Source organism: Podarcis filfolensis (genome assembly GCF_964270895.1).
Source record: "Podarcis filfolensis genome assembly, chromosome: 1".
Taxonomy (NCBI): Eukaryota; Metazoa; Chordata; class Lepidosauria; order Squamata; family Lacertidae; genus Podarcis; species Podarcis filfolensis.
Genome location: NC_139604.1, coordinates 69342519 through 69367761, shown reverse-complemented (window position 1 = coordinate 69367761; position 25243 = coordinate 69342519). Strand labels below are relative to the sequence as shown.

Sequence of the window (25243 nt, the reverse complement as noted above, 5' to 3'; positions counted from 1 at the left end):
GTTGGGAGAAGGAGCGAAGTAGTGGTCCAGTTTGGGGAGTTTTGTACCAAATGGGGAGTCAAAAACACATTCAAACATTGGGTCAGGTTACTATACATTTTGCATTTTTTCTTTGAGGCAAGGTAATAAGTTACTACACCAAGAAGAGAGAGTGTTCGTTTTGTCCCAGTCTCTGGATCTCCAGCTTTTGTTAGTGGCCTTGATTGCAGCTTTTTCAAACAATAGATTTGAAAATCAAATTGCACTTCATCTGTTGAGAGATCTATAACTTTTTACTAAAATAGAAACGCTGTTAAACATTTATTACAACCTAAGATCTACATTGTATCACCCCTGAATTGTTTGTTTTACTGCTATGGTACTTCTTCCTTTGCTCTTATGCTTTCTTCAGGGGAAAACACACTCACAAAAATATTTGGATAATTTTGATCTGTTGTACATTCTTAATTTTTTTTGAAAGGATTACTCATTTTCCTGTGGCAGTCTTTAAAAGTTTAAATTAATACTTTTTTGCATGCCTTAATTCTTTTCTCCCCTGCAATTAATATCTCTTGCATTTGTAAACAAACCTCTTGAGGAAACTAATGATGTGTGTACAAAATTTACAAATCCCTTTTCAGAGAGGATAATGTTGTTGCTGCTTACTCCTCACACTGTCGTAACTTCTCATTTTGATAAAACTGCTTCAGAAGAAATCACCCCTAGGATAGGTGAAGAATAATGGATAGCAGTTCAAAATATGAAACACTGTGGTGTGTGTTTTATTTTAATGTTAATATCCTTTAGTGATACTCAATAAGCTTTTCCATACAGACCAGTCCTTTCACCATTCCTGTGTTGTCCGAGCTTCCAAACTGGAATGCTGATTATAGGGCTATAATTATTAATTTGTAGAAAAGATGAAGTTAAAAGCCCCGTAAAGCAGAGGTCCCAGCTCCCCAAAGTACAGTCCCTCTTTGTCCCTGTCACATGAGGGATGGGGAGAGATTGACATTGGAGAGCTGTTAGCTTACTGACTATATGTACAGTCCAATCACACTCTTGCCCAGACCCCACCATGGAGCCAATTAGCTTAGTCAGGTGGCTTTGGGGAGGCGGGACCTTGGAGTGAACCTGATTGGTAACCTTTTCCCTCTACTCAGCTTCTGTAAATAGGTTAGAATAGTGAGAGGCTGACTTGAGTACACACATTAGCATGGTAATGCTAATTCTTAGGAATGGATATGTGTGCATCAGCATGCCATTTTGATTTAAATGGCCTCACTTTCCATCTTCTAGTATATATGGGATTATATGGCGTATTTGGTTGGCACTGTAATATGCTTCTGTGTTGGGGATTCCCCATCCTCCTATGGCCTCACTTTCCAGAAGCCTTGTTCCTTATACAAAGTGGTGCAGCTATAAGATCAATGAGCTCTTCAAGGATTTTTAGAGTTGCGTCAGTTTCCAGCTGTTCCATGGGACAACATGCCAACACACACACACATATATATATAGTTTATCCTGTTCTATCGGCAGTTTAATCAGTATCTGGCCTGGCAGGTGAGCTGTCATTGTGGATTGGTCACTAGGGAGCTATTTGTGCAGTCAGGGATACAATACTGTAGAGATAAGAGGGCTGGTCGAGAAATAGTGTAGGCAAAACTGTCTTTGTTCGGCTGGCTACTCAAGGGAATGTAAACCTGAAAAGCCCTCAGATTGCATGCCCAGATCATATTGTATAAGACATGACCCCTTCTATCTAGCAGCCTTTTATCTAACATCCTTTCAAGTTCTTACCTACTGCTTGCCAAAGTAAGCTGATGATGAATAGAGTTCTGTAGTGTGGTTTTCTTTCTTCCAAAAAGCTATCAAATATTGTCACATTGAGGGGGAAAATACTTTCATTTCTCTTTCTTCATTTCCCTTCTCCATTGCAAAGACCATTCTTCAGCTTTTCCTGATACACTTCTAATTTGCATAGGTACATCTTATGAATTAGTCCACAAATAAAAACACTAATCCTCTGTTTTGCAATGTATTTAATACTGGCATAATTAACAGTTATTTTTCTTACCCCTTCATCCCCATCAAGAAAATGGAAAAGGGAGAGAGAAACCAGAAACAAGTGGTGGTGGGTGAGAAATATCTATAAGTAATGGCTGATAACCTAAATAAAACAAACCCTGAAATTTAACATATTCCTATTCTTTTTTTAATGTCAAATGCATTTTTATAAAAAGATTGTCTTGGTTTACAAAAGTATGTGTAATGTCTCTCTCTCTTTCCCCCCCCAAAATAGCCATGATCAAAATGATCACCCTCCCAAAACTAACCTACCTGTTCCAAACCCTCCCAATCGGGATTCCCCCAACTCAACTCCGCAGATGGCACTCTTTTATCTTCTCACATAAAAAAACAAGAATAAGCCCCAAATACCTGCACCTCCCCACCCCAGAAGGAGGATGGGGAATCACCAACATAGAAGCATATTACATTGCCAACCAAATACACCATATAATCCCATATATACTAGAAGATGAGACAAAACAGCGGATACACCTAGAGAAGAACACAGTTGAAAATACCTGCACCACAGCATACCCACTCCTCCCAAACAAACTAAGGAAAATTCCCACAACACTTAACAGGTACAAACAGACCATGCTCAAAGCATGGAAAACAGAAATAGGCAAACTATCCCCAACCCCATCCCCACTAATCCCCCTGGCATACCACCCATTATTCCACCAGGCAGCACAAAACCTCCAGATAAAAACCTGGCATGTGTACAGATTGAAGGGAATAAAATGTAACCCTGACATTTCCTGAAATAAATTTTTGGGCCGCGTTTAGAATATTCCCCCCCCCCACACACAAATTATCTGAACTCTGTCATTCATTCCAGTGTGATTGATCAAGTTGATCGGATGGTTTATAATTTTTTGCTGCAACCTGGAAATTATTTCTATTATTGATCCAAACTGAAATTCTTGTCCTGAAGCTGTCGTTTTAATTTGCTTAGCGAGTGCAGTCCTGGATACTACCAAGTTTTGGTAAAGGCCTTCTATAAAGGAGGGTGGTCTTTAGACATAGTCTTCTTGACCTAGTACCTTGAGTAGGGTGGTCAGATGCAAAAGAGGCTGGGTGATTCCTGCACTGGTAATAGTAGAGGGAATTGTTGTGCAAGCTGCACCTACTGAAATTCCCTTCTCTTCACAACTATTAAAGATGCAAGAGCCTTCACCGACCCTCTTTTGCATCCTCGTTTTCACCTGTTTGTCCTAATCTAGAGCCTTGCCTCCCAGCTCCTTAACTATAGCTAGCAGGCGCTGCTATCTGTATAGCTCAATTTCTTCTGCTGTTTGGTTCACATCAGCATGGCAGAACAAAGACTGGCCGAATGGAAGCATCATATTTGTTTGTTGTAGTTATATTTAAGAGAAATTTTATTTGCTTCTGTTTGCACTTCAGATTATTGTCACCAGTCCTGAACTTCAAAGATGGGTGGAAAGTTACATTAATAAATAGATACAGCAAATTCCCTGCCTTGGCTATGGTGTTTAATGACTGTTTTGTCTATTTGGCAGTACTTTACCTATTCCATTGCCTTCTACCAGCGTGTGATTCCTGGAAGTAGTCCTCACCCTTTTTTGTCCCTGTGAAACATCTGCTCCATAGCAACTCATTGCCATTAAAGTGAACAGGTATACAATTAGCTTGAAAAGTTGGTCTTATTTAGCGAGCATTACTTCAAGTCCCTGGAGGTGCAAGGGATTTAACTAAGTGGATATTTTAAGTATTTGCCCTATTGTGGTTACAGGTAACAAGATAAATGTCTTTGCATGTTTGGTTGAAGTTTAAAGTTACTGAAGACAATATATGCTGACCGTGGCAGTACCTGCTGTATTTCCCGGAATCAAAGTTTAAAGGATTCTGTTTGATTGCCTATCTCACTTCTACATGCCTGTAGGATAGGGGAAAAAACAATTTACAGTATATGAAACAGACTTTCATTTTTTAAATTTATTTTAGTATTCTCTCTCTTTCTTTCTCTCTCTCTCTCTCTCTCTCTCTCTCTCTCTGGATTGGGTGAGATCTTGTGCTATGAGGAAGATATGGGGTTCTCAATCTGTGCAAGCCTTGAATGATTAATACAAAGATGAGGAGTTGCATTTTGCAGGGCAGAACTGGTGGATGAGAGAGTGCAGATGTCCCTTCTCACTGATTCTTCAGTGCAACCCATTCCTGGGTCAATTTTTCACCCTTTTTTCTCCTAGCTGGGTTTAAATATTTAAATATTATTGTTATTATGTCACTTTATTTTGCCACAGTATCCCAAAGGCCAAAGGCCCAGTTACAAAGTTTTTGCCTAGCACCTGATGATCTATAATAGTGGCACCAGGTGAACCTCCTAGAGGTTGTGGGGTGCATTCCACAAATTGGTAGCCACTACATAAAAGGCCTGTTCTTGTGCTGCCACCCTCTGAGTCTCTCGTGGAGGGGGCACACAAAGCAGGTTGTCAGATGATGATCACATGTTGTTGTTGTTGTTTAGTCGTTTAGTCGTGTCCGACTCTTCGTGACCCCATGGACCAGAGCACGCCAGGCACGCCTGTCTTCCACTGCCTCCCGCAGTTTGGTCAGACTCATGTTTGTAGCTTCGAGAACACTGTCCAACACTGTCCAAACTCCATGGACAAAGACAACAGGCATGATGATCACATGGTCTGGGTCAATTCATGAGGAGGGGCAGTCCTTGAGCTATTGCAGTCCTGGGCGATTTAAGGCTCTATAGGTGAAAACCAGCACTTTGAATTGGTACCCAGTGCAATCAGGCTAGGATTGGCGTTATTTGCTCAAACTGTCTTGCCCCAGTGAGCAACCTGGCTGCTGAATTCTACACCAGCTGAAATTGCTCAGGGGAAGGAACCATAGGGCAGAAATAGTGGCTGAATGAGCATAAGAGCATAAGAGCATAAGAAGATCCCTACAGGACCAGGTCAAATGCCCAACTAGTCCAGCATTCAGTTGTCCCTGTGGTCAACCAAGGCCTGCAGGCAACAGTGCTATTACTTCTCTTCTGCAAATGCACCCTTTCCTACTGCACATGTGTTATGGCAAACAAGAGGTTGGGTACCTTAGTTTGCTGGGATCATGCAGTTCTGCCCATGGGATTAATTGTTTAAGCATGAACAGAAGCTATCCAATATGGTTTAAATTGAGAAAGGAAAGAATTCTGTGTCTCTTCACACCTATCACTGGAATAAAAGTAGAAAGGTTATGGTTATGCTATTAAGACTAATGCATTTGTAAGTTCTGCTCATGATGATAATGTAAAATGCTATCTCTAATAGCAAAAAGTGCTCAGACTCACAGAGGAGTATGTACTTTACATGCAATATGTAGCACCTGCTGTTAATGGCTTTGGTGCATTTGGAATCTCATAGCCTTCATCGAGCATTAATCAAGAGCTCTGTGTTGGTTTATGCTCAATGCCATGGAAGACAGAGGTAAGCCTTACCTGTGAACAAAGTTGAGCCAGAGTCCTCTTGTTGTTCAGCCTTTTCTGAAACTCCACTTTCCCTTAAGACACTCCCAAAGCACTGCATACAAAAACCCTCTGGATGAGGGAATGTAAAGGTATTATCCTCATTTTTCCTTTGCTTCCCTTGTGGTTACCATGCAAACAGCATGGTGTGGTGGTGGTGGTGGGATTAGCCTTTTCTTCTTCTTTTACCCCTTCAGACTAGATTCCACTAGTGCATGAGCTATGCCTAGTCTAATCCATAATCATTAATGTCACTTCCTGGTTGGATTACTGTAATGTGCCCGACTTGGGGCTGCAGTTGAAGATCATGGTGGAGCTTCCGTTGCTACAGAATATACCCGACAAGCATAATCGTATTTTTTTCTGGGCTCAGTTCAAAGTGCTGTGGCCAATTACCTCAAGAGCCACCTCCATTCATTTGAATCTGCTTAACCGTTGAGATAGTCAGCTGGGGCCCTGATCATCAACTGGAGCCCCAAATTGTACCCCACCCCAACCACCTGAAGTACAGCAGTCAGACAACTGAAACAGGGATAGAAGATATAGGGATGCTCTGTGGTAGAAGAAGTTCACTTGGCTCTGTAACAGCTTGCTAATGGGTTCCAGGGGTAGCTTCGCCAACAGCGTTGGCTGCTTCTGCTTTTGTCCTGAGTTTTAGCTTTCTTAATTCATAATGTTGGTTCATTGTTTGGTTCTTTTATACATTTGTTTACTGCCTTGAATATTTTCTAGAGAGGCAAGTTCAAGGTGTTGGTACTATGGATCATGAGGCCCTATGGATCATATCAGTAACTTGTGTGCAAACTGCCTTGAGACAGTGTTTTAGAAGGTGATTGATAAATAAGTTATAGTAACAACAGTGCTGTCAATAAATAAAATAATTTGCCCCTAAAAATTGGGGCTTCCTTTTTTCTGTTTCATCAGAATACTTGATGCTCAAGATTGGCTCTCCTATGTGTCACACACACATGGGCACAAATCCCTTCTTTTCTGGTTGAATGAACAATATTTCATTTGCTTGTAGTTCTTCTGGCTGTTGTTAAAGGAATTTGCATGTAAATGTGTGTGTTTCTGACAATAATAAAAATAAGCTATAGAGAATGTCAGCGTATTATTCTACCAAAGTGGTTTCTTAATCTAGTTAAAATTGATGTGCAAGTTATTGCTTTGAAAAATCTTAGTTTCGTAGCATGGGAATACACTGCAATCATACAGTTATTCCAAACTCCAAACTTTAATGTGACTGGAATGCTGTTTCTCTGTATTTGCTGTGACATCTTTTGACAAAATTGGCTGTTTACCAAGCTGGAAAATACTGATATTTGATTCTTAACACGATTAAGGCACAGTCAAGCAGACACTGAATGCATTAACAAAGCAAGACTTCTGTATAAAGTTCCTTGCATTTTTCATTTTTTTAAAAAGAACTCGTATTTGGTTTTTTATTTTTATTTTTATCATCTATCTATTTATTCTTATCCCATCTTTTTCCTCTAACGGTTAAAAGTAGCACTACTCTTTAATGAAGGCATATGCTGTGAACCACCCTGAGATCTTCAGATGATGGGCAGGATACAAATTTAAATAATAATAGTAATAGTAATCCACACAATCATAGAATTGTAGAGTTGGAAGGGACCCAGAGGTTCATCTAGTCCATCCCACTGCAATGCAGGAATCTCAACTAAAGCATCCATGGCAGATAGCCATCCAACCTCTGCTTAAAAACCTTCAAGCAAGGAGAGTCCCCAACCTCCCAAAAAGAATCTGTTCCTCTGTCAAAGAGCTCTTAGAAACATCTTCCTGATGTTGAGCCAGAATCTCCTGTCTTGTAACTTGAATCCACTGGTATGGGTCCTCCCCTCCAGAGAGGAGAAAACAAGCATGCTCCCTCTTCTATGTGACAGCTCTGAAGATATTTGAAGATGGCTACGATACCTCCTCTTTCTCCTCTTTTCCAGGCTAAACATACCCAGCTCCTTCAAGCGCTCCTTGTAAGGCTCAGTTTCCAGACCCTTGATAATCTTGGTTGCCCTCCTCTGCACACATTCCAGCTTTGCAATACAGTGGAACCTCGGTTCTCGAACACCTCCATTGTCATACGTTTTGATTCTTGAACGCCAAAAACCCGGAAGTAAATGCTTCCGTTTTCTAATGTTTTTTGGAACCCGAACATGCGATGTGGCTTCCGCTGAGTGCAAGAAGCTCTTGCAACCAATGGGAATCCATACCTCAGTTTTCGAACGTTTTGGAAGTTGAATGGGCTTTTGTTTGAGAACTGAGGTACCACCACATCCTTAAATTGTAGTGTCTGGAAATGGACACAGTACTCCACGTGTGGTCTGACCAAGGCAGAATAGAATGGTACTATTACTTCCTTTGATTGGGACACTATACTTCTGTTGATGCAGCCTAGAACAGCATTAGCTTTTTTGCTGCTGCATCACACTGTTGACTCATGTGAAGCTTGTGGTATACTAAAACCCCTACTGGCAAACCAGGTCTCCTCCATCTTATATTGGTATAGCTGGTTAATCCTGCCTAAGTGAAGAACCAGACATTTGTCCCTATTTAAATTCATGTTGTTAGATTGGGCCGATTTAGGGCACAAAGAGCAAAGTATCAACAGGGTGACTCTCTTGCTTTTGCTGCAGAAGGTTTAACAGGACTATCTCTCTAGAAGTTCATTAACTTTGAAAGGGAACACATATGGAATATAACTGATTTGTAAATAACTGTTGATGGGTAAGGTAGGAGTGTTAATTGTGCACTATAACATATATAAAAATATTACATGTATTTCCACATCAGTGGATAAAAAAACGGAAGAAAGGCTTGTGCAAAATTAATGAATTGCTTTGGAACAGAAAGTGTTAATGAATGCCAGAAAGGACTGAGGCACATGTATACTTTCCTAGCATCATCCCTCCCTACAGTATTTCAGTGGCACGTTGTTTCTTTGCTGGTAGTTTACATACTAAAATGAAAATATATAAATGCATGGAAGTAATAAATAAATAATACCCTTTTCATATAACTTCATGATGTGTCACTTTGGGGAGAGATTATTGGATGAATACTTGGAATAGGTAGTTAACCAATCTAAGTATATCTGATATTTCTATGCCACCTCTTCATAATTTTGAAATTAGTTTTGAAATTAGCCAAAGTACTACAACAGAACAGAGCCAACACCTGGGTCACTTTCTTGTATGCTGCTCCTACTTTCAACCTTTGCCTCACATTACCTCATTCATCTACAAACAATCCTGCCAACTATGCTGTAAATGTTTCAGTTGCCCATTTCTGCAGATCAAATTGCTGTTAAAGGCACAAGAGCAGGCCAGACCAGTTTTTTTCCCAATCAGCAAGGAAACAAGGGCCATTAAAATGTCTAAGCATGCTCGAGATTGGAACAGCTTTTGTTTAAAGATAACCACAATGCTGAATTTTTTAAAAATACCTTGCGGAGAATCACCGCTACACACCAGGAAAGCCACATACTGAAATGGTCTGCTGGTGTAAAGCATGTGGTGAGGATCTGCTAACACAATGAGCAGGTGCTTTGTGACATTGATTCTAATGGTGTGAACTGGCCACCATGGGTACAATCGGTACAATTCAGTTTTCATTATGCACTGCTACATTGTAGTGGTAAAATAACCGCTTCCCAGTATGAGCTGAACTGTCTGTGGCAATGATACAAAAGAAGGTTATCCATCCCAAGTCAGACCATTGGTCCATCTAGCTTAGTATTGTCTTCAACCAGGGTTGCCAACATGGTGCCATCCTGATGCTGTTTGACAGCTTATCCCACCACCCCTGACTATTGGTCCTACTAGCTGGGACTGCTAGGAGTTGGGAGTCCAATAACAACTGGAAGCCACCATTTTGGCTACTCCTAATGCACACAGCTTTCCAGAGTTCAGGCAGGATTATTTCTTAGCCCTACCTGGAGGTGCTGGGGGTTGAACCTAGGGTATTTTGCATGCATGCCAAACATGTATTTTATCACTCAACTATAGACTGTATATTCCAACGACAGACAGGATTTTTGGTATTAGCATTATTCTGAAACAGTAGGGCTACAACTCTGTATCCACGTAGCTGGTAGCAAACCCTCCTGAACACAGTGGGGCTTACTTCCATATCCACATTGTGCTGTAAGTAACTGTACACATACAGTCATGTCTTTTTCATTTTCAATAATGAATTTGAATATATTTGTAAGGTTGGTAAAAAACATAGGAAACTATAGCACTTGGTAGATCTGTGCATTTGGCACAAGTTTCAATGAAACCCTTTTTTCTTCCTTGATTGACTGTGACACATGCAGTGCTGGCTTTTGTTCTTGCTGTAACTTTTCAAGAGCCCAGGAAGAGATAAGTACAGAATTATAAAGTAGGTAGCTCATAATCTAGGTAAATATTGGAAAAAAGTTGCATTGTTTTCGCTCCTTTTTTGTACGCAGAGATGGCATTTTTGTTTTCTTACTGTCAAAGATTTCATAAGGCAATAATGAATGCTTCCCAAAATTACTACTTTTGATCCAAAGGAATTAAACAAGAACACATTTGGCTCCATCCTTTTATTATTAAAATTTTAATTGTGACACTTCCTCTGATGAAATAAAAGTGAGCTTTCTGGATGAGAGAAGAGGTGTCCTAATACTGTATTACAAAACTAGAGGAGCTGTTTTTGAAGGAAACCAAACGAGTAAATTTTCTTCTTCCCTCCCTCTTAATGTGGAAAACTTTGTATTCATGCCATTGTCATTGTTCTATGAGGTAAGAAGCGGAAGGGAGATAGAAATCGGAAGGTGGCAATGCAACTATGACTATGGTATTTATGGGCCTAGGAGCCCATCAGAAAGTAATTTTATCCTATGATTTTATCCAATTACTCTCGCTTATCAACATTGCCCATAATTCCTAGCTCTCATTACTGGTCTTTCTGCTGTGCATCACACACACACACACACACACACACACACACACACACTTCCTCTCTTACAGCTTTATTTCAAGGCCTCATTGCAGTCAATCATTTTAGCAAGAGCATTTATAATATTTAAGGAGATTGTTTCCATATGATGAATATTCAAAGTGAAATACTGGTTCTTATTATGGAGAAGTAATGAAGAACACATCAACATGATGAACCAATCTACTCAATGTAATAGACACAGAGTAAAGTGATGCCCTGTGCAGTTTAAGCAAATAAATAAGAAAAATTGCAGAGAAAAATTACTAACAGAGGCACTGTTAATTTTATGTGTTAAAGCACACAACCAATAGCTTTGTGAGGTTATGAGCTTGCTTTTTCAATGTTGTTTTTTTGAAATTATATCTACAGCTCCTTTACGAAACTGAGGACTTGTTTGCATGCTGTTTTTCATGGGAGTTTTACCAGAAAATACCCCCATCCATGCACACGTACATACTTCTTTCTTGAATATTTCCTAGAGAAAATAGTTATGCTCTTCTCTGCTATGTTTTGTGGGTGAAGAATGCCACATCAGCTTACACTCAAGATGTTTGGAGAGAAGATCACAGAAAATTAATTGTCTCCGTACCTCAGTGTGGTGTTTTACTTCTGTGGTAACTGTTATTTTAGGAATCAGCATTTAGGATTTGTTCTTTTAGAGAAAACTGTTGCAATGAATACAAATTCTGGACCCATCAGCGCTATACCGGCTACAGCAGACAGAAATCCTCTCATCACCTGAAGCGTATTACCTGGGCACTGTGCAGAAAATTGAGAGTAGAATCCCAGCCCATCTGCTGATTTGAAGATTCCAGCTCACATTCCGAAATAACAACCTTGGGTCTAGTTTACTAAGAAACTACAAATTAGTCATGGAAAATTGGAGCTACCAAAAGAGAATTAGTTCTACAGTGCTAGGTAAATGCAAATCAACCCCTTTAATGCAGGTTTCACTGGCACATCTAACATCTGATACAATTTGATCTTCTTTTAAAACAGAGCTAATTGGGAGGAAATTTTGGCTCATAAAAGAGAATGAAACTGTTGATTCTCCCTGAAGCTTTTGACCAGATATCTCATTTGGGAACTATGTGGGCAGTAATGGCAGGCACATAGCCATAAACATGTATTTCTGATTAGCTAGTGTGATGGTTAGGGGTACGTAAGGGCCCAGTGTCCAATTGGGTTCAAACTAAAACAAATTAGAAATATAACAGATGCTTTACAAAGGGTATTGTATGCTCAGTGGTACAGTGGTCATAATGGACAGGTGTTTCATACATTTTGTCAGGACATTATTTAGCACCTTGCTTTGGCTGATTGTCTTCTAGTCTTGGAGGACTTTATTGTCTATAAGCAATGAGTCACCCTTATATCATAGTTGTACATTGCAGTCTGTTCATAGAAAGTGGGGGAATTAATGACAGCCAGATCAATTTGCTGCATGATTTTTGTCACTCGTTGAAGACTGCATGAGACAAGATGTCTGTTTCAAAGAGATGTGAGTGTGTAAGACTGGCTTTGCACAAGCAATTTCTATGCCAAAGAGCTGCGGCTTTTGGTATATGTGATAATTCCCACTGTGAAGTCAAGTGCTCATTTGAGGTGCTTCCAGCAATATTCTTAAAGTAACATACCATCCAAAAGCAGTCACAGTGAAGCTATGAAAACTGCAAGTATAAAATACTTTTTTAATTAGTACATTTTGGACTGGATATATTAGCCTTCCCTGCACTATTTTAATACCATGGGTCTGGCAGTGCTGTTCACAACTGCTGTGCACAAATACCATCAATCTGTTATGCTTCTTTATCCTTGTCATAATCCTCATCCTGTGAGTTTTTGGGGGGAAGTAAGAAACACACCCTGGGCAAGCAGCTGTAATGGGAATTGCTGTGCCACTTGTACAAAATGTTCACAGCAGTGCTTACATTAGTTAACCACCATCCATTTTGAGAACAATAACAAGAAAGATATATGAATCTTCAGAGACTGTGTTGTAGAGCTTCAAATTAACACAGTTCCTTTTTATAAATGTCAGCAGTGGGATAGAAGGAATCAGTCTAGCTGGGCAACATTTGAAATGTCATTTTCTAAATTTACAATTGGCTCACACTTACTTGTAGACTTTAAAGGCTATTCCTCTGGTGCTCATTCAGTGGATTGTCGCTGCTTGGAATTTGTTGACAAGGAGAAACCACTAGTAAATGTTACTAGCTTCTCAAAGAAAAGAAAAGAGAAAATTGACCTTAAAAAGAAAAATGTGGCGTATGACCAACATATGTCTTTCAACATATGGGGTTAATTTAATAGAGGTCTCTGACTGCGACATATGCAGAAGTGCAAAAATGCAGTTCCATTCAGTAGAGAATCCTGTTTATGGTTATTACTTTGTCAAAATTAAAATAAATAAAGAAGAAGAAAAAGAAACTGGGATGGGTAAGGGCAGGTTTGTATGGAGCCTATCCTGTACTCTCTCATATTTATGCCAACTGAGGCATATGACTGGAATCCAACATTCTGTGAGCTGGACTTCTGTTCATGTAGTGGATCTTCAACTTCCACTAGTCCCCTGCACACCCCACAAAATCTATTATGTAGGGTCCTCTTACCCTTTGGAGAAGATTTAAAGGGCTCATGAGGAGGGTCAAGGGGTGGAGAGAGGAGAAGAAAGTAAAGTCCCATTGTACAAGTGGAAATTCTTCTGCTCATGCAGGTACATCCCTGTGTTCTCCCCTCAATTTTAAATGCTATACTAACCTTATATTCATAACAGCACCTTCTTTTGGATGTCAAATGCAAGTTCCCTGAGATCGAGGACTGATGACAGAGGACAAGCTTATGTTACACACACATTCTTGTAGATCAGTTTGTTTGTGACTAAGAATTTGAGTTCTGACCCTTGTAGTGTTAACTGGAGAGGAGCTTTTTTCCAGGTAAATATGCTCATTGATGCTAAATGGAGTGCTGAATAAAGCAAACACAGCTCTCAAAGAGCTACGTATCTTGCCTGTGTTGTGGTTGGCAGTCCGCATCAGCCTGTCAGCTTAAGCTGCTTTTCTCTTCCCTCGCAGAAACAGCAGCAATTGATATGCATGAATACCTTGGTTTGTTTTTTTCCTGGAGTTCGTAATTCAGCAGGATGTTTAAGCACGTGCCTAATTTGAAGTCTTCGGGAGGTTAATTCTGTTGACTAATCATGTCTTTAAACTTTATGCATATGGTTAAATACTTTGTTAAGGAGTTGTTCTGGTGGAATGAGAGGAAGGAGGAGGAAATAAAATCATCAGGGCATCATGCATATTTGTGTATGTGGCAGTTATTCTTGGTCTTTGTGAACCTCTGTTTTGACAAGGCAAGAAAGGAGCTCTGAAGTGTATTGAGTCATGTATAGGGAAGGGCCATGGCTTAGTGCTAGAGCATCTGCCTTATCTGCAAAAAGTTCCTGGTTCAATTCCTATCATTTCTAGGTAGAGCTAGGAGGGACTGCTATCTGAAATCTGTGCTGCAAGTCACTGTATACATTGATGAACCAAAGGCCTGATTCAATATAAGGCAGTTTTCTGCATTCTGCAATGTCAGTCACATAGAACCAGCAGTTGAATTACCGGTACTTACTTGATGTGTTTCTGAGATCAATTAGGGAAAACTAGCTGAATCCAAGGGACAACAAGAACAGGGGAATTCCCTCCCAAGGCTAGAACTAGGGAAGGAGAACAGGAGAAGAATGGCAGCTGTGTAAAATATGACATTATATATTGTTTCCCAAACCCTTTTTCAAGGAAAAATAAATCCACTACATCCATAAAACAAAGCAAAAAGACAAGCCCTCCTTCCTGATTAGACTTGCTCATAACCTCTTCTGAGAGTTCCCCTTCTAATGGATCAGAAGCAAATGAGCTTGTCTTTTAGTGCACAGCTGCTGTTGCTGCTGCTGCTGCTATTTTCCTTCTTGCATATTTTGTCAGCTGTCTTGACCACCTCCCCCAGCTTATTACTTCTAAGAGGCAGTTGTGGAACAGAAAGCAACAAGCAAAGTAGGAACAACTGGCTCTGAGTCTTAAACTTAAGAAGAATCCAACATTTCAATATCCTTTCTGTTTGCTGACCTTATGCAGTGGTCTTTTTGGCAAGTGGTGCTGGAGAGATGAGTGGAAATTCTATGGGGGCACAGTCTCCACCAAACACTAAACTACACTGTGAGCTAAGGACTGAGTCCAGTAATTCCTGTAGTACTGTAAAGTTCAGACTGAACACAGTAACCTCGTGTTACTGACACAATTTCACCTAGAATTCAGGGCATCAGAAAGAAGATCTGACCTGAATTATCTATGTGGATGTTTGGTACACATGCAGGGCAGTATGGTGTTAAGCCAAAAACAAAAATCAGGCTTTCCCTTCAACAAAATATGCTTCAGAAATGTTAGCAAATTGGATCTTGTGACTGTCATGTTTATGTGATATCTCCCAGGGTCAAGGGTTGAAGTTAAAGACTGTTGATTATTATACTCTATATACTCTGTATATCATATTCACAGATTCAAAGTCCAAGCATTCCCTGTGATGAAAAAAATAACACATGAAATTCTAATGCATAGAAAACCATAGGTGAGATTGACACTTACGAATGTGCAATTCTCAATGAAGATGAAAGGGGAGGAGGGCTTGGGGGAGTGATAGTGGAAACCAAGCCATATATCTTTAGATTTTCTTAAGAAGCACACACCTCACATGTGCAGTACAAAAGATGCAGCCTAGTGCAGGAATAACTGGAAGGAAGAGGCACTTGAGTATAGATAGAATATAAAATACGAACCCATACTACATTAAACTCAAGCAAGTTAATCAATAGGTTTTTTTTTTAACCTGGCAAGGCTCTGAAAGAATAAACCCAGAAAACTGTGAACATGGAATCTCTGCTCTTGTATATTAATGCATGTATCTTACATCTATATTTCAGAATTTCCCAGCCTGATGCCCTTCAGATTTTTTGGGACTACAACTCCCATCAGCCCCAGCCAACATGGCCAATGGTCAGGCATAATGGGAGTTGTATTTTGAAACATCTGGAGGGCGCCAGGCTGGGGAAGGCTGCTATTCTGCCTTGTAACACATGATGGGAGAAAATGAGATATATGCCCTCTTCAAATAAGCCAGGCACTACCTTAAGTAATGCGTGCTCCACATTGTTATATTCAGCTGTTTTTAATAGGCTTGTCAAGGTCATGTTTCTCATCTGAAATGAGGGTTTGGCATGATTTTCGTCCCCGAAGTGAAATGGAGCTGATCCCAGGATTTAGCAGAAGCAAAGTGCCTTGACAGATTAAGAAGTGCTACATATTTAGGTGACTGAAAGCCAGTGCAAGCTACCAGTCTTTCATTAGTCTCTTGTCAGAGTCGTGGTGGGGGATGGAGGAAGAAGGGCACTGCAGAAGAAGCCAACAGCTTAATCTTCTCAATTTATGTTAAAAATAAAGATAAAAGGACAAGCTTCTTGACATAAGTCAGGAGTTATGATCCCGGATGGTAGAGAGTGTCATTACATAAGCTGTTTTCCTCATACAGTATATATTTTTATCTTGCCTGCTGAAGCTGCCTTTTGGGCCTATGGGTGATAGTGTAGGAGTTGTTGTGTGGCTCAGTCAGTCTCCAGAGACAGCAATCAAAAGAGTCTACAGAATTTTTTCTAGAGTACATTGTGTGGAACTGCATTAATAAAGAGCTGTTGTTGGCAAATGTATCTGAATTGAAGAATGTATGACTGTGACTTAACTAGCTGCTAGTTTTGTATTTTCTGGGAACTCCAGAAATTAATGTGTATGTTTATATGTGTGTGTGTCCTGTACACCTATGACATGCTACAGAACTGGTCAGTAAGCATTATATCCCAACCACATTATATTTTGTAGCTTTGATGAACATAGGAATGTTGGTACTTAATTATAATTACTTTTTTGCATTGGCAAGTGATTGAGCAAGGCCACAAAGTGTGGTTTATATGACTGGGCATTTAAGTCCCTGTGTCAGTGAGAAATGAGTCATTGGCCTGGTTTGTGCATCATACTAAAGACGTGGTTTATAACAAACCACAAGCTGTTCCACAGACAATTAAACACAACATGACTCTCTCTTTTTCAAACGTTTATTTAGTTTTCCAGCTACTCTTGTCATGCGCCTTTGTAACTGGTTGAATGTTTGGGATGTGGTGGCCAAACTAACCATGATTAAGGAAAAGTGCTGGGTTCACATGCGACACCAAACCATAGTTAAAACAAAGCAAGCCATTAACAAGACATGACTTCAGATTATAGTTTGTTGGCAATAAGCAAATGATAGTTAAGCCACTGAGCAGGATTTGGATATCATAGTGAGCCATGGTTTAATAAACCATAGTTTAATAAACATAGACTTAGCATTATGTGTGAACCAGGCTGTTTTCTTACATTGGCACAAGGAACTCACTCCTAGCCAAGAATTAACACTGTTTCCCTTCCTCCAGTACAACAAAGTTGTGGATTATAAAGAATTTAAATGGTCCAGATTAAAAACATGCCAAGTGCCTGTGTATGTGGGGGAAGATCACTGTGTGAGAGCTTCAGTTTACAGACGTTAAGCTTCATCCTGTGTACTGTTCTGAATCTGTACAGCTGGGGAGATGCATTTATTTTATGGAAATATTTCTCCACATTTTTGTATTTTACATCCAGAGAAGCTGCTTGCAGGATGCTAAACTGTATTATATTATGTCAAATACCATTCAAGGTCTTGGAGGTTCTTGTAATAAATTATGAGGAAGGGCTCGACTTGTGAAATGTCAAGTCACAGTAAAGTGTTGCATCTGAATAACGTCTCATTGATTATCCATGACCTGACACGCTGTCTAGCAGCTTTTGCATTTCAAAAACCTCTTTGTTTTCTGAATATACCAGCCATTTTTGGTTACTCACACACAGAGGGCAGGGGAACACATTTCCTCTTCTTTTTTTTCTTTTAAAGGAATACAAGCCAATCTGACTGAAAGTCATTGTGAGTATTGGAGGGAAGTAATGTATTTTGGGGAGCACAGATCTTTGAACTGTAGCACGTGCTGGGTTTCTATTCATAGAGCCTGTACCCATCCCATATATTGTTCTATATTTGGCATAATATGCTATATTAATGTATTAGATTCTATGGGCTTCTGCCCAGTCATAGGTCTTTGGTCAGAATTTACATAGCAGGGAAAGCCGCAGAGAGAAACTGACATTGTACCTGTTATTACTTGCTGGATAATATCATCCATTTGGCTTCCCTTTTTCATTTCATCAGAGTGATAGGCACTATAGTGCCTAATATTTATTGCAAGTTGATAGATATCCCTAAAATACAAAGGCCTCAGCAGAGATAGATGTGTCTGAATACTTTATTATGTTTTCTTGCTTGTTAGCTCAAGAAAGATAACTATTCACTTTTGATATCTAACATACTTATTCACTTTGAAATGAATAAAGTGAGGCAGGGTTTCATCCTCAGATTGCCAGATACTGATTCTAGGTGTTTTGGGGATGGATACTGTGTTTTGCAGGTGGCGCTGTGGGTTAAACCACAGAGCCTAGAGCTTGCCGATCAGAAGGTCGGCAGTTCAAATCCCTGTGACGGGGTGAGCTCCAGTTGCTCGGTCCCTGCTCCTGCCAATCTAGCAGTTCAAAAGCACATCAAAATCCAAGTAGATTTTCCTCCAGCGGGAAATAGGTACCACTCCGGCGGGAAGTTAAACGGCGTTTCCGTTCGCCAGAAGCGGCTTAGTCATGACCCGGAAGCTGTATGCCGGCTTCCTCAGCCAATAAAGCGAGATGAGCACCGCAACCCCAGCGTCATCCGCGACTGAACCTAATGGTCAGGGGTCCCTTTACCTTTACTGATTTATGAGATGTTTTTGTAAATATCTCCCACTTTAATCTGATGTACGAGTAACACTGTCTTAGCAAGGATTGAGTTTACTCTTACTATATGTACTACCAGAGCCGTAGCTAAGTGATCTTGTGTCCCTGGCAGAACTGTCCAGATTGCGCCACCTAGCCATGGACAAATTAGCTCTTCTTTCTGCCTATCCTCCAACTCTTCCCCCCATTCAATTCACCCTCTACTGTATTTAAAACCATTTCTCATGAGGCAATAATCAATGTTTATATTTATGGGTTATGTCCCACCTCAGCACCCCCTAGCTATGGCCCTGTGTAAAGTAAATAAAATTAAAATAAAGGCACAAGTAAAGCATCTTATTAACTGCTTAGTACAGAAGATATGGAATGCTTCATTTAAATGTTACACCTTTCAGTCTAACATTTTCAAGGCGAGCTACAAACATCCTTTTTAAAAGTCATGAAAATTAATTTAAATAAACAATATTTCACAACAACATTTAGAACCCACTGAATCAGTAAAACCTGCAAGTGCCAATAGATCTGCAGTGTGAAAACATGGTTTCCAGCTTTGCAGGCGTTTGCGGCTGTTCAATTTTTTAGGATTGAAGTTCCAATGCTTTGCACACTGAATAATCAGGCCACATGCTAAACCTGGCAGTGTTTTGGACCACCTGTGCCAGAATTTGGCTATTGTTAAAGACTGACCAGATAGCAGACTGACTTTGTGTAGTTAGATACATATCTTTCTGGAGTAAAGATATTGGGCTCATTGAATGGTTGCTACCTGTTTATGAAATCTTTTGTATAGCCAGCCTAGGGCAGGCTGGTGTTTAGCCAAGTCTGGCTTGCCAACAGATTGACTTCAGTCCCAAAGGTGCACTCCTCCATTGTCTCCTGAGACAGACGGATGCCAACCAGGCTTGATCTTGTGAAATATTACAGTAGCATTGTAAAAACTTACAAATTTGCACCAAACCTGAATATTACCTTGTATAAATAAAAGTTCTAAATTGCATTGTTGTTGTTGTTAAAGAAAATCATATATATTATTGTTTTACAGAAGCACCTCTGAAACCAGAAGAAAATCCTGCAGAGGCTTTCACTGATTCATCCCTCTTTGCTCACTGGGGTCAGGATCTGAGCCCCGAGAACAGACGTATTGCCCTCAAACAATTCCAGTATTATGGCTACAATGCTTACCTGAGTGATCGTCTCCCCTTGGATAGACCATTGCCTGACTTTAGACCCAATGGGTAAGGAATACCTTCTGGTGGGCATAATGCATGTTGTCTTTGGAATATTTTTTAAATTGTAAATTAGTCAATTTTTGAAAACTTGAAATGTATTAAATAAAAAAGATAGACTCTGGCCCAGATCAAGCACTTTCAAGAACAATAGATTTTAACAGATGAATTAAGAATGCACTTAAATATCTTCCATCAAGAAAAATTCAAGTGGTTTAATGTTGGCTAAGTCATGCCCATGGTCTTCAGAGTTCTTATCCCAATAATTGTGCATAAAGTAAGGGCTATTTCACATAATTAAATCAACACCAGGTTCAACTTCGTTTTTAAAACACTCCAGTTGGGAAAGAAATGAAGAAGTAAACACTTAGCAAGTGATACTTGGTTTGTTGCAATAACATTAAAGATTAGAAAAAGCACTTTGGGATGTGTATGTGTTAGCAGACTTTGCAGCTTAGATGAATTATATTGAGGTAGTCACAGTTTCTGGAGTTCAGAGGCTTTATTCATGCAGGGACTATTTATAGGATGAGTAGAGATAGGAAAGAAAAAGTAGAAATTTTGTCTGTAAAGAACAACAGACAAAATGACCCAGCTTTTAGGTTGGAGTTAACTTAGAGAGAGAAGTTTACAAACAAGTGCTGGTTAGGTTAATAGATAAGCAGTGCCCTTGTGTGGTTTAAAGCAACACATACATTAACTAGAAACTTAGGAGAAGGAAATATACAGTGGTACCTCAGGTTACAGATGCTTCAGGTTACAGACGCTTAAGGTTACAGACTCTGCTAACCCAGAAATAGTACCTTGGGGTTAAGAACTCTGCTTCAGGATGAGAACAAAAATTGTGCGGCGGCGGCACGGTGGCAGCAGGAGGCTCCTATTAGCTAAAGCTAAGGTTAAGAACAGTTTCAGGTTAAGAACTGACCTCCAGAATGAATTAAGTTCTTAATCTGAGGTACCACTGTCTTTGCTTTCCTTCAACAGTATGCTGTGTTTAGTTTTGTAAGAAGACTGTAGAACAGTCAGTATCAATATTGAGTGAATTCTGTGGAATTCAGACAATGTGCCCTTGCAGTTCTCATGACTCCTTCTGAACATACCATCAGTATCTCTCATACTTGCAAACCAAAGTAGAGTGCTTTTCCACATTTCTGCTATGGGCCAGAGTAGCAGATCTTCTTCCATGTGAGGGAAATTATATAAATGGAGTGTCCCCCTGGCCCCAGAAAAGCAATTTTCTCTTGCTCTCTGTTTATAAGAAGTAATGGGGGGCACTTCTCTCAAATATTCAAAAAAAAAGCTATTCAGAGATTTTAAAGTTAATAATGCCACTTTTATTTTTGACCAGAAGCTAGAACCCTTCTTATTCAAATCCACTCTACGTATAAGTTTAAAACTATTGTACGGATAATAACTAGAAATGTTACTGCTCTACATTGTAAAAACCTGTTCATCATAGCAGCTTCAGGATCTAGTATATCAAATGCTTCTGTTGAATGAGCATGAACCTTATTCACAGAAAGGAACATTGCTTTATTCAACAGCCATGCTGGGCAAGTGGTGTTGGTGTGTCAGACCTCAAAGCAATAAAGAACCTTCTCTATGTGTGTGTTGCATTGGATGCAAAGACAAGTCAGTATATCTGAACCAATCTTCTCATTTCAATCTATTTAACAGCAAAATTATAAACAATCTGCCTCCTTGTTTAAATTGTAAATTAATTTAGGGAAAAGTTTCTAGAGTTAACAAGACATTTCTGCCAGAATATCAGGCTGTCTCTCTCTATTTTCCTTATGAAATTATGCTCCCCAAGGATTCCATTTAAATTTTTTATAGCTTTAAGTATAAAATTTTAAAAGTGTGTGTGAGAGAGACTCAACATTATTGCAGCTATGAACAAATTATTACAGTTGGGATTTTAAAGAAAAAGTTGGCTGCAGTTTTCATAGTCATATAAACTTTAGTTAACTTAGTGGATGTACTGTCTAGTGTAGAACTACTGTACAGTGCTACCTCAGGTTAAGTACTTAATTTGTTCCGGAGGTCCGTTCTTAATCTGAAACTGTTCTTAATCTGAAGCATCACTTTAGCTAATGGGGCCTCCTGCTGCCGCCGCACCGCCGGAGCACGATTTCTGTTCTTATCCTGAAGCAAAGTTCTTAACCTGAAGCACTATTTCTGGGTTAGCGGAGTCTGTAACCTGAAACGTATGTAACCTGAAGCGTATGTAACCTGAGGTACCACTGTATATCCCAGTCCAGGAAGGACAACCTAGCAGTCTTCCATAGTTTTCTTCTTGTGGTTTGAAAACATGGTTGCAAAAGATGCTCTGAATACAATTTTACAGCTGGATTGTGATCACTTGTGTAGCACCCAACACAGATCTTCCCTGCTCCCAGGCAGAGAAGCTGAGAAGCAATGCTTTAAGGAGTGCCCTGGCTCCCACTGTGTTAGGCATTTCAGGGTGCCACATTGCCAATTGGCTCCCCCCAGGGGAGAAGCCAAGCAGCAACACTTTGAGGAGGTGCCCTGCTTCACCCCAAGTGCTGGGGCAGTCTCAGTGGAAGTGGCGGGGTATGGCGTGTAGTCACAGCAGAAGTGGTTGGTGGGGTATGGCAGCAGTGGGGGCAGGAGACAGCAATTTCCATTTTGCCCGTCTTCCAAACTGATTCATCAAACCCATTGTTAGTTTTGGAATCAATAGTTTGGAACCAAACTATTCTTCCTGACAAATGCATTGGCAGGTTTCTTTTCAAAACAAGCTTGTATTTTCTTCTATACATGTTCCCCCTTCTGCTGACCTATGCGATATAGACCCATAATGTATTGTTCGCAAGAGCTGCTTGAGATGAACTATCTCTCTTATTTCATGCAGATCTACAATGAGAGATAGTCATTGTATAGACACAGCTCTTTCTCCCCCTGTGTTTCTTAGTCTACTTTTATGGTTCAAGGATGCCTTTGACAAACTGTTTACTGCCCGACCTGTGTCACTCCAATCTGTTATCTAGTACTGTGCTATACTCAGTGAGTAAGGCAAACTGTTGACAGCGCCTGAGCTGCAGTACACTTGACAATATCGTGAAGAAATGCCAGTCTATTTCTGCTTATGAAATGGGATGTCAGCTTGACTGTGTACTATTTCAAGTATTGCAGCTCCATATAAGGAGCACATTGTGTAAAATATTGCAAATCATCCTGTCTTCATCCTGAAGAAAATGTGGCTAACTGTTAGTTTAATAAGGACAACCCAGAATCTACATTGGACTGGATGCACAGTTATTCTTTCACTCCAGCTAGATGCAGACTCCCCACCGCCCCTGGTCTGGTTCCCCACAGTTGCCTGTGAAGCAGAGATAACATTCTCTACTAATGGAAAACAGGGGGAATGGGTGATGGGAATGGAAAAGAGTGAGCAGAGTGTATGGTAAATTCCCAGGGAGGATGCATTGAATAAAGGGGCCATCAAAAAGCTGCAGAAACATGGTTCTCAGCTATGATTACCTTTGCATTGGAAACGCAATGCAATATTGAATGAAAGCTCTTCGGCAAGGCAAACTAAAATAGTTCTCTGCTCCTCTTGGGCTTGCTATAAGTACCTGTTGGCTAGAATAGTATCCAGGAGGCTCTGACTTTTATCCTTGCTCAGAAAATCCAAACTGCACCCAACAAGCCAACATATGTGATATGTATGTATTTAAATGAATAGGAACATAGGAAGCTACCATATACCAAATCAGACCATTGGTCCATAGTGCTCACCATTGTCCACACTGACTGGCAAAGGTTTTCCAGGATGTTTTAAGTAAGGCTCCTTCTCACCCTTTCCTGGAGATGCTCTGCTGCTGAGCTCTGGCTCTTCATCTTGCAAATGAAGCAAAATTTGCTCTATGGCCTTTCTGTTTGCTAAGAATCCCACACTTGTAGTGCACCAGTAGTTTAATATCTAATCTCTCATGTAAATATGTGTTATAGATAAAAAAAAATGGGGGGAGGGGGTGTCTTTTAGAAAAACGGATGTGTATGTGTGTGTACTCCACCACTGTGGAAGGCAGAACACACGGCCTTCAGAGAACTTTGTTTTGTTTTAAACAAATGATCTTTATATAAAAAACAGACTCATTTATGCTCTGCAATTAATAATAATAATAATAATAATAATAATAATAATTTCATTTCCATACCACTTTATATTTTTAAGAAAAAAATCAAAGCGGTTTACAAAGCATTAAAACATCAAATAAAACAAACCAGAATAAAATATTACTGAATAAAGTCACATGTAAAGTATACATTCAAAGCAACATAATTAACAGGAAACTAAAATATTATCTTAAAAATCACAAATGCAGCCTAGGATACAAAGATATATGGGTGGGTATAAACTCAGTGTTGTAGGTTTGAGCCCCACGTTGGGCAAAAGATTCCTGCATGGCAAGGGGTTAAGGGGGTTGCATAGATGTATATGAATGGGGTGTGGCTGTGGCTGTGGTCATTTCCAAGACTGTCATGTGGTCCACAGACGGTTCCCCATGAAGGAATGCAGTTCTGGTGCTAACAGGCTTCCACACCTACACGCAAGTCCCCATATCATAGCATTTTTATTATGAACCATTGGCCTACCAAAATGTCTGCACTGAATAACAATATTAAACAAGATATCTTTTTAAAACAACAGCCCATTAAAATCAGTCCATTCTGCTTCAGTCCACTTGTGTATCTGTGTGTCAACATGGCATTTAAAAAATAATTTTACCTATTTTCAAATGGCTGTTATTTGATCCGAAGCATTTTGATTGTGGGTGTCAATATTTATTGATTAAAAATTGTCTCACTAAGACAACATAAGAGGGACGCGGGTGGCGCTGTGGGTAAAACCTTAGCGCCTAGGGCTTGCCGATCGCATGGTTGGCGGTTCAAATCCCCGCGGCGGGGCGAGCTCCCGTCTTTCGGTCCCAGCTCCTGCCCACCTAGCAGTTCGAAAGCACCCCCAAGTGCAAGTAGATAAATAGGTACCGCTTTATAGCGGGAAGGTAAACAGTGTTTCCGTGTGCTGCGCTGGTGCCGGCTCGCCAGAGCAGCTTCGTCACGCTGGCCACGTGACCCGGAAGTGTCTCCGGACAGCGCTGGCCCCCGGCCTCTTAAGTGAGATGGGCGCACAACCCTAGAGTCAGACACGACTGGCCCGTACGGGCAGGGGTACCTTTACCTTTACCTTTAAGACAACATATGTTTGAAAAAACTGGATTATTTGTAGACTGGTGTTTCACAGAAAGTGAGGCAAATGTTGAAGGCAGAAGCAACATATAAGAGAGTGACAAGGGTTTTAGCTCTGTTCTGTTCTAGTGTTTTAAAAACTAATATCAAAATGAGGAAGAATATAGAAATTTGATTGATAAAGAAATTTGATTGAGTACCTACTCTAAAGAAACTCTCTCCTATAATCTGAAAAAAGAATGATATGCAAACAAGAACTATGCAGTATTTGTATGTATGTATGTATGTATTTGTACTTGATATTGATATTTTCAGTTAGGTGTAGACAAAGCTAGCAAAGAGATAATAAGCCCTTGAAATAC

General features: G+C 40.0%; 1 protein-coding gene across 2 annotated transcripts in view; it reads left to right on the top strand.

The window, feature by feature from the left end:
• Window positions 1–25243, top strand: part of GALNT18 (polypeptide N-acetylgalactosaminyltransferase 18) — a 354194-nt gene that overhangs the window by 198763 nt on the left and 130188 nt on the right. For both annotated transcript variants that reach the window (XM_083598809.1, XM_083598808.1), the window contains one exon: window positions 19481–19673. In XM_083598809.1, the coding sequence (XP_083454935.1) occupies window positions 19481–19673 (193 nt within the window). The remainder of the gene's footprint in view (window positions 1–19480; window positions 19674–25243) is intronic.